Source organism: Nannobrachium achirus, assembly GCF_963921795.1.
Source record: "Nannobrachium achirus genome assembly, chromosome: 3".
NCBI lineage: Eukaryota > Metazoa > Chordata > Actinopteri > Myctophiformes > Myctophidae > Nannobrachium > Nannobrachium achirus.
Window position 1 is genome coordinate 52,371,821 of NC_137812.1, and position 10,000 is coordinate 52,381,820.

The following is a 10,000-nucleotide window of genomic DNA, read 5'->3' on the forward strand; positions in this document are numbered from 1 at the left end:
CAAAAATTAAGAAAAAGCAGTGCACTGCAAATGATCCAGCACAACGTTTGCATATCACTCGTCTACAAAACACCCAAGGCCTTCATCCAAGCAAAGCAGCATGGCTGACTAATCACCATGAAACCTCACCAGTGTAATACCCATCAGGCAGAAAAGTAAGTGATTTGATGGCTAAAATGATAACTAAAGATGTTCTGCCCATTGGCTTTATGGAGGCCTCCGAGGGCCGATTGCATTTCTCAAGACTGAATACACTGTGCCTTGTCACCAAACAAAACTAGAGAAACTATACAGTGAAGCAGTCACCTCCCTCCATTAGATTGTGTCTAAAGCCTACAAAGACCTACTGTATTATGACAATAACCACTCAAGATTTTGTAGACTGGACTGTGAAGAGTGCCATCCTGCAAAGACGCATGAGGCGAGAGAGGCATCAGCAGAAAATATACAGTAGCTAATGTCCTGGAAGCTGCAGTTGAGGGTTGGGATATAGCCAACAAAATGGCATGACAATGCTACCAATATTCTGTTGTCAAACACTCATTATCTGGGAGTTTGGGAGTTGCATAGACACTTTGCAAACACTGCAGCTCACTATCCGTCGACGGTTTCAAACTGAGTGCAACGTTGTTGGGGTTGCGAGTCATCTTCTCTACCATTTTCATCATAGCAACAGTGTGTCACTGAGGTGCTGAAGACAAAGCAAGACCAATAATATCTGTCTCCAGTATGTCAGGACGAGATGTAATTCTAGTATATATGGTCCCATATCTGAATTATCCTGTATAGATAAAGGTTAAATGAATAAAAACATACACTGGCACAGACGGACAGATATTTCGCACAGTGGGATTTTGGACACTGCATGTGCATTTCTTTAGGCACTTAAACTTACACAGCTGAATTTGTTTTTATTTTGTAATACATGTTTATATCCCAGCCACATATTGTTCAATGTGTTGTAGTATTGTATCATTTGCTTGGGAAGGAATAGCAGAGCTGAGTCTGACATCATTATTGTTTTACTAGTTCTGCCTAATATGTTAAACATAATTTTTTTTAGGAAGGCGTATTGATTACACTCAAGTGTATTGCTGTCTGTAATTAACATGTATTTACTTTTTTGAGCCTCTTTTAATTAGCATTAGGGCTTTGACACAAATTCAAAACATCATGGTGGCACCATGGCAGGTGTGGTACTGAAAGGAAAGCAAAGTCTGGACTCTCCTTTCAGCACCACAATTAGCAGAAAACAAAACTAAATCGATTGACATGTTGATTACCAAAATATCCCCAGCTCAAATCTTCAGCAAGAGGCATGCCCTTCCTACCTCCATCACAGGAAACACAGGAAAATGGAGGCTAGGGATATACATTACATCATTATGTGCAACCAGAGTGACAGGCTGTATCTTATCTATCTATAAATGCGAGAAGTCTCTGCGTGTCTGTCTGCGTGTATGTAATCCGCGTATCTCGAGAACAGTTCGTCCCACCGGCTTCAGATTCGGCACGCGCGTTCTCCGCCGCGGCGCGGAGTGCAGTGCCCGGCCTCGACCCGACCCGACGCGCGTTTTTTCCGAAACGGCGCAAAACGTTCGGAATCTCCTTATGCGGAGCTGATTGTTGATTGTTGACATCAGGCTGTTCCGGAGGAAATCGGCGCAAGCGCTGACTCATTGTGACATCATTTCATAAAAGGCTCTGACATCGCGTACGCAACATGAGTCAACACAAAATGCCATGGTTATGTATCTCCATATATGGGCATATGGGCAGATCTCCATATGGGCTACATATATGGGCATATGGGCACTGCTGACTCATATGGGCATAAAGGGGACACAGATATATGGGCACGGCGCAAAACGTTCGGAATCTCCTTATGCGGAGCTGATTGTTGATTGTTGACATCAGGCTGTTCCGGAGGAAATCGGCGCAAGCGCTGACTCATTGTGACATCATTTCATAAAAGGCTCTGACATTGCGTACGCAACATGAGTCAACACAAAATGCCATGGTTATGTATCTCCATATATGGGCATATGGGCAGATCTCCATATGGGCTACATATACGGGCATATGGGCACTGCTGACTCATATGGGCATAAAGGGGACACAGATATATGGGCATAAATGGACGTATCGGCACAAGGGCTGACTCATACAGAGATCTCCATATATGGGCATATGGGCAGATCTCCATATGGGCTACATATATGGGCATATGGGCAGGGCATATGGGCAATCTGACATCACTTCTGCTGACTCACGGCGCAAAACGTTCGGAGGCTGTTCCGGAGGAAATCGACCCGACACGCGTTTTTTCCGAAACGGCGCAAAACGTTCGGAATCTCCTTATGCGGAGCTGATTGTTGACATCAGGCTGTTCCGGAGGAAATCGGCGCAAGCGCTGACTCATTGTGACATCATTTCATAAAAGGCTCTGACATCGCGTACGCAACATGAGTCAACACAAAATGCCATGGTTATGTATCTCCATATATGGGCATATGGGCAGATCTCCATATGGGCTACACAGATATATGGGCATAAATGGACGTATCGGCACAAGGGCTGACTCATACAGAGATCTCCATATATGGGCATATGGGCAGATCTCCATATGGGCTACATATATGGGCATATGGGCAGGGCATATGGGCAATCTGACATCACTTCTGCTGACTCAAAGACAAACAGTTAAACAGATGGTCTACATATATGGGCATATGGGCATTCTGACATCACTTCTGCCGACTCAAAGACAAACAGGCAAACAGATGGTCGCTGACTCATTGTGACATAAAATGGACGCAATTTCCGTATATGGGCATAAAGGGGACACAGATACAGAGATCTCCATATATGGGCATATGGGCAGATCTCCATATATGGGCAAGAACCGTTCGTCCCACGGGCACGCGCGTTCTCCATATATGGGCATAAAATGAATGCCCCCATATATGGGCATAAAATGGATTGCAGACAGACAGATACAGATATCTCCATATATGGACATAAATGGACAGAGGCAAACAGATGGTCAAAGATCTCCATATATGGGCATAAAATGGACGCAGACAGACAGATACAGATATCTCCATATATGGGCATAAATGGACACAGGCAAACAGATGTTCAAAACGGGTCCTATGACAACAGGTATAATGAGGTTTGCATTAAAGGGGGAACCGGCACTGTGTCTGCAACACAGTTGGAGGCACAGACAGATACTCCATATATGGGCATAAAATGGACGCAGATAGACAGATATCTCCATATATGGGCATAAAATGGACCCAGAACTATAACTGCAGTGATCTCCATATATGGACATAAAATGGACAGCGACATACAGACAGACAGATACAGATAACTCCATATATGGGCATAAATGGACACAGGCAGACAGATGGTCAAAACGGGTCCTATGAAAACAGGTATAATGGGGTTTGCATTAAAGGGCGGGGCATTCATTCCCTATTTACATTGTTCCGAGTTGGCCAGGTCGCCGACTAGACGCTGGGCCGCCCGACAGCTTCTAGTATTTACAATTGGCTTAGAGGCCACGCCCACTTCAAGCACGGACATGAAGCCTCCACAAAACGGACATGCTTGAAGCCTATACTCACACAGGCACTGAGAGAGAGAGAGAGAGAGAGAGAGAGGGAGAGGGAAGGGGAGAGGAGCGGGCAGTGTATCGAATTACATTTACAACAGAGAGGGAGGGCTGTGTGTCACACACACACACACACACACACACACACACACACACACACACACACACACACACACACACACACACACACACACACACACACACACACACACACACACACACACACACACACACACACACACACCGGAAGTGCGTCCGGCGGTCAAATATGTCCGACCGGAAACGTGCGCTGCGCCACAATAGTTCCGCCACAATAGTTCCGCCACAATAGTTCCGCCACAATAAAACCCCACAATATACATATATATATATATATATATATATATATTTTTTTTTTTTAACTTTTTTTTTTTTTTTTTTTTTTTTACGTTTTTTAGTAAAGAAGCGGGCGTGGACTCTAGATGTGAGCGGCCCGAAGGGCCGCGAACCTCTAGTGGATACACATTTTTGGATCGAGTCATCAAGGACAAACATGATTGTTACCTTGTTATAGCCTAAAGACATAGCATACACGACCAGTATCCACTGGGGTCTATGTATTCTATTATATGGTTGTACAGGTCAAGTGTGTACTGTACATGTTCAAGTGTTTCTTTATCAGCTTATGGTTCCTTGAGCAGCATAAATTGCTAAACATTACAGCAAAATATAAAAATTTGAAAAATGTAGCTAGTGCCATTAATTTGAGGATTCTCAGTTGTCCTCCATTCATTTCTTTCCATAGCAATATTATATTTATAGTAAACCAAAATGATAGTCAAACTAAACACACAATATAAAAATATCTCTGTGTGCCTGCCGAAAACAGATAATAAGTATTCTTACTTCATAACACCCATACATAAGTCAGTGCCTTACTAGGGCCACCCCAGTCCACAGTCTACAAATAAATTAAAACTACGTCCATACTGTATACAGTATTTCTTACTTGCATCAAATGACCAAAACAGAGAAGTTAAATACAGCACCCTGACATGTACAACTGCATGCAAGGTTCAATTCCCAACCCACGCCAACCTAAATAGTTCCACCAACTTATTCCAATTCCACCATAGGCTGTGTCAGTCCAGGAACCGATTTGCTTCCAGTTGTTCCCCTGATGCTTGTAAAGAGAAATCACTTTTCTGTCTTGGATACGCCGACGTATTTTCAATCATGCCGCATTTCAATGTTTGATCATTTTCAATGGGATGCTTGTCATTAATGATGATGGTGATCAAAAGAAACACCTCGACTGAGCCCAACATGACCCCACATAACGCGGGTATGTTCGCGTGTTGGTGTACGCGTAACTTGCACTTTAATTATACATCTGTCAACTTTTTGATTGGCTAACATTAATAACAAGCTGGCAGCAGATGTTAAATACCATCAGAGCTGGCTGAGGGAAAAGCGCCAATTGGGGTTACCGTGAAAAACAAACAAATTGACTGATCACCTGGGGAAAATAAAAAGCCTATCAGTTGATTTTTTCTGCATGTTTCAGTCAGTCAAACATGCGGGGGGCTTGACTTAATTGTCTGTCATCAGAGAAAGAATCACTATTTGAACAGACCCTTTGGACATGGAGTACCCATCTACACAGACAGATGAACAGACCCTTTGGACATGGAGTACCCATCTAGCATCTACACAGACACATGGGTGCAATGGGTACCCCGGCAAAGCCCCCAACGCCAGCACTATGACTCAGATATATTGGTCAGATCGGCAATAGGGGTGGACGATATGGAAAAATACAATATCACAATATTTTTCCAAGCTGTATCACGATCTTATCACAATTCTTTTTCATGTTTTTTTTTTTTTTTAAGTTACTTAACAGTACAACCACAAAAGCTAAAATAAAAAGGAGTAACAGACCATTTAGAACAATGGGCCTCAAAGTGCGGTCCAGGGACTCTCTGGGTTCCTTTTGGGAGGTCTAAATTGACCCTTACAAGTATGTAACTCTGACAGTATACAAATGAAACCAAATGAACCCTTACGGGTCCATTTGGTTTCATTTGTATACTGTCAGAGTTAGGGGGAGGCCTTGACATTTTAAAGTTTGACAACTACTGATTTAGACCAAAATGCAGGTTTAAATGAATCTCTGTAATCACCATATCGCCCACCCCTAATCGGCAGTGTGGCGGACTGTAAGTGTGAGGGCCGCGAAGTTCTAGTACAGTATATCTACAGTATCTATGCAGGATTGCTGCCTCAAGAAATGTCTGCTTATTGTATTGATGTATCGTATTGATGCATTACCTTGCTTATTGTATTGATGTATTACCTTGTTTATTGTAAGTCACTCTGGATCAAGAGCGTCTGCTAAATGCCTAAACTGTAAAGTATAAGTGTAAATCAAAGTGAAACTGAAGACGATTTTGAAAGTTGCATCGCAATTGTTTCATCTCTGAATCTCTTAATTGTTCTTGAGAAGCATTTTTATATGTTCCACTAATTAATTATAAAATATTGTCACCACACTATTCGACATGCCCACAAATATGTTACTTAAAAGTTTAATTAAATCAAGTTATTTCTTATCAGCAATAATTTACTTGATTAAACCATTAATTCAGCTATTGATTAATCATGAATCAACCCCTAAACTGTTGTTAATGTTTACCCATAATCCAAATGTGACAAACCTGACAGTATTGTGATGCATGACACTAATGTAGCAACCCTTGTAATGGATTGCATAAAGATGCAATCCATTAGTAGTTTAAAAACTTTTCTCTAAAACATTCCCTAACATAAAGGAGTATTCATCTTCCTCTAACATCTTGTCCCAACTTTTCTGGAGCGGACGGGCACGGATAATCTTTCCCAGTGCTAATGAGAGACTAAGCGTTGTGTTGAACGACTGCCCACACAATTAACAGCTCACCACTCATTTACTGTGGCAAAGGTTCCAGAAAGCCTGAGGTCTGCTACGTATCCTAATGTTGGTCTTTAATCACTGCTCTACTCTGATGCAAGCCAAACCAATGCTAGACGACAACAAACACAACGACAGCCAGTTAGACATGTTAGTTACACATGACTAAAATATTAAACCTGGCTACTTTTCCTGGCCACCGATAGGAGACGTCCCCTGGCTCTCCAGTGTTGTGGTGGTGGTGGTGGCAGCCCAACCTGGCAACCCAAGCCCTCCAACCTGGCAACCTGTCCAGACTCCAGCGCGGTGTTGAATGTGGACTCACCTGGGCGGTGTTGGGTGGTCGGCCAGACCCTGAGGCTGGTGGAGCAGGGCATGGGGCCATCTCCTCTCTAAGTCTGTGGACGTCCCTGGCTATTTGCAGTGGAAACATACTCATACACACAAAAAGCCAGCGGACTCCAGCAGGTATAATGTGGCTGTAATGGTGTTTCTTTGGGGGGTATCACAATGTTATTGCTTTGGAACAATGGAGATGAATCGAAATGAAAATTATGGTTAACGCTTGACTTTACAATGGCCGTCTTCCAGCCCATTAGTCTGTGCATTAACATTCTACATTCAGAGTAAGTCCTCAATAACATGACGTAAGTATACTTGAAAGTACAAATACATAAAAATCCCTATAATTACCTTAAAAGTAACAACACAAGTGAGTTCAAAGTGTACAGATGTAAGTGATTCTACAATGTGTCGATGTTCTCTTTTAAGTGAATATTCTGTCAGGGAGTACTACACAGTATTGTTGCGCACATATAATCCTTGCATATGTATTCCCAATAGGGCTGTCAAAAACATTATTGAACCTTGAATAGTAGTACACTGCTGTGTAGTCTATGTTGAGTGATTACAGTGATGCATTCCTGCGATTCAAGCGACGTGATTATTTTTATCATGGCCGGTATGAATCCGGACAAACACTACAGCATGAGAGATTTAGGTGGAAAACTATTAATTATTACAGAGTTGAACTGACTTAGATGCACAGGTGGACAGCTATATAAACTATAAACATATAAGCAGCAAGCTCGATAAGCTTTGACTAATTTGATTTACAGTAGGACTTATTCACGCAACTGAAAAGGTAAAACAAGAGTGGGGGCAGGCGGCACATCCACTTTATTTTATAAGAACTTGGTAGTGTCTACTCTAGCCGGCATTCTTGCACCTTCAAGATTTTCTAACTAGCGGAACACCTCTACCAACCAACCATACACATTGTTCAGCTAACATTGTGTATGATTGGTCAGAAGGGTGTAATTTATTTTGTCCGCATTCTACCCAAGGCTTAATTCTGCCAACGTACAATGGATCATTTGGAAGAGTTTAGGAGATACAAACACCACTGTGATCCCTCTCTGAGGGTCCATAAAACTTTGCCAAGAAATGGCAAAACCTCTGTGTCAAATTTACCAGAGTCCGTCAGAGGGTGATGAAGAAAACGAGTGGTGATGAAGGTGATAAAACCACCGTTCCAGTGCTGTATGCAATGCTTCAGCGGCTTGGGCGAGCTGCTGTTGCTAGTCAGACTACTGAGTGGGTGGGGTCTAATGTTAGGAAGTCAGAGCTGAGCCATATAGCGAGTATGAAATAGTTTTGTCCTGTCCTCTAAGAACTTTTTGGTTCTGCAAGCCCTGCAGAAACCAAAAAAGGTCCGGCTTAGTTTTGAGTATGCCGCAGGCTTTAGGCAGACGAATTTTAAAATTGTCTGTGCCAACAATCTGTCTAAAAAAATATGAAGATGTACCATAAAATAACCTCAGATATAAGGCTACACTTTGAAAGGCCTGTGGAGAGTAGAGTTCAATAATATTCTTTGGTTTTTGTCACGACAAGACAAAAATTTGATTCGAGTAAATTTACCCCCATTGATTCCGGATGGGGACCCGTTTCGAAACGGGTCCCCATCCGGAACAAATGGGGGTAAATTTATTGTTATCACATTTTTGTCTTAGGAATGTGACAAAAAACTAAAAATATTATTGAACTCTAGTCTCCATGGCGTGACTAATCAATAGAAAAAATGTCATTTTGGGGGTGAACTACTCCTTTAATGGGGCTTTGACAGAGATAGAGAGAATCAGACAGACAGACACAGACAGACAGACAGCTTGGAACACAGCGAGAAGCATTACAAGCAACACAATGGGTGTTATTCCGAATCCTCACCCTCCCTCACTTCTCTCCTCCTCTCCTCACTCCCCCCTATCCTCAGTGGGAGGGGTGTTCAAAGAGTCGCTCCAGTGTGTATTCAAATGAGAGCCCTGTCTACCCTCATATCTCCCCTCCCGTGTGCTCCTGTTGCGATCAGCACTTTGATCATCTCTGACAGTAACTTCCACTGCCGCAGAAAAAAAAAAAAAAAAAAAGAAGGAAAAAAACATTTCAAATTAAAATTGAATCCTTAACAACCTGAGCATTAGAATTTAACAGGTGTTCGGGATGGAAATTGCTACAGAATTTGCAATTTCGTGCTGGAATACACACCATACACACGCACACTCCATAACTCAAAAAGCAACGGGCACAACTATGCATATACACACACACACACGCATGGGCCCACACACAAACATACACACCCTGTCAGTGCAATTACGAAATGGGGAAAGTGAGAAGTCTCCAGACTGGGTACTCTCTACCTGGGGAAGACTGATCTGTTCACTTTGATGTCAGTAGGTAAGAAAGTTAAAGAAACAAAGCAGCCAGACAAAAGCTACATGTGTTCAATAAACAGAAGTTCAGATTAATCCCAAGCATACTGCATTAAGTATTGTAGTGGTGATCACAGCCCGGACTACACCAACGTGTGTTCTGCCTCCTTGATTATGACCCGACAGGAGAACGTCATGCGATGCGAGGCACTATACTATGTATAGACAGCTTGGCAAAACACACTTATAACATAGACTACACACGCATATAATGTGCACAGAACACATACACTACAAAAGGCTACATGTACGTGCACTATAGCCAGATCACACACACACACACACACACACACGTATGCATGCACAAAAACACACTCACGCAGGCAGCGGTGCCTGCATCTCCTCTGGATATAGTATTAATTACTGGGGGAACACTGCATAGCTGTACTTAATTACGGACTAATTGATCCATTTATATTTCAACGTCGGTTAAATTAACGGGGGTTAAGTGAGACGAGGCGATTGTAACTCACTTAACATTTGAGCTGATATCTTTTGACTTCCACATTCCGGGGGCCAGCGCTGGAACCATCAAATTAAACAAACACAATCTAGCCTATTTGGAGGCGAAATGGGGCGAAAACAGACACACGCACGCACACACACACGCACGAGCACACACGCACGAGCACACACGCACACACGCGCACACACACACACACACACACACAC

General features: G+C 42.7%; 1 protein-coding gene across 1 annotated transcript in view; it reads right to left on the reverse strand.

Moving 5' to 3' along the window:
* The window catches only part of cntln (centlein, centrosomal protein), a gene marked incomplete at its 5' end in the record, with an annotated part of 179,643 nt that overhangs the window by 146,254 nt on the left and 23,389 nt on the right, over nucleotides 1-10,000 (reverse strand). The window contains 2 exons of the mRNA XM_080722659.1: nucleotides 6,662-6,666; nucleotides 6,880-6,968. Coding sequence (XP_080578785.1) covers nucleotides 6,662-6,666; nucleotides 6,880-6,968 — 94 coding nt within the window. The remainder of the gene's footprint in view (nucleotides 1-6,661; nucleotides 6,667-6,879; nucleotides 6,969-10,000) is intronic.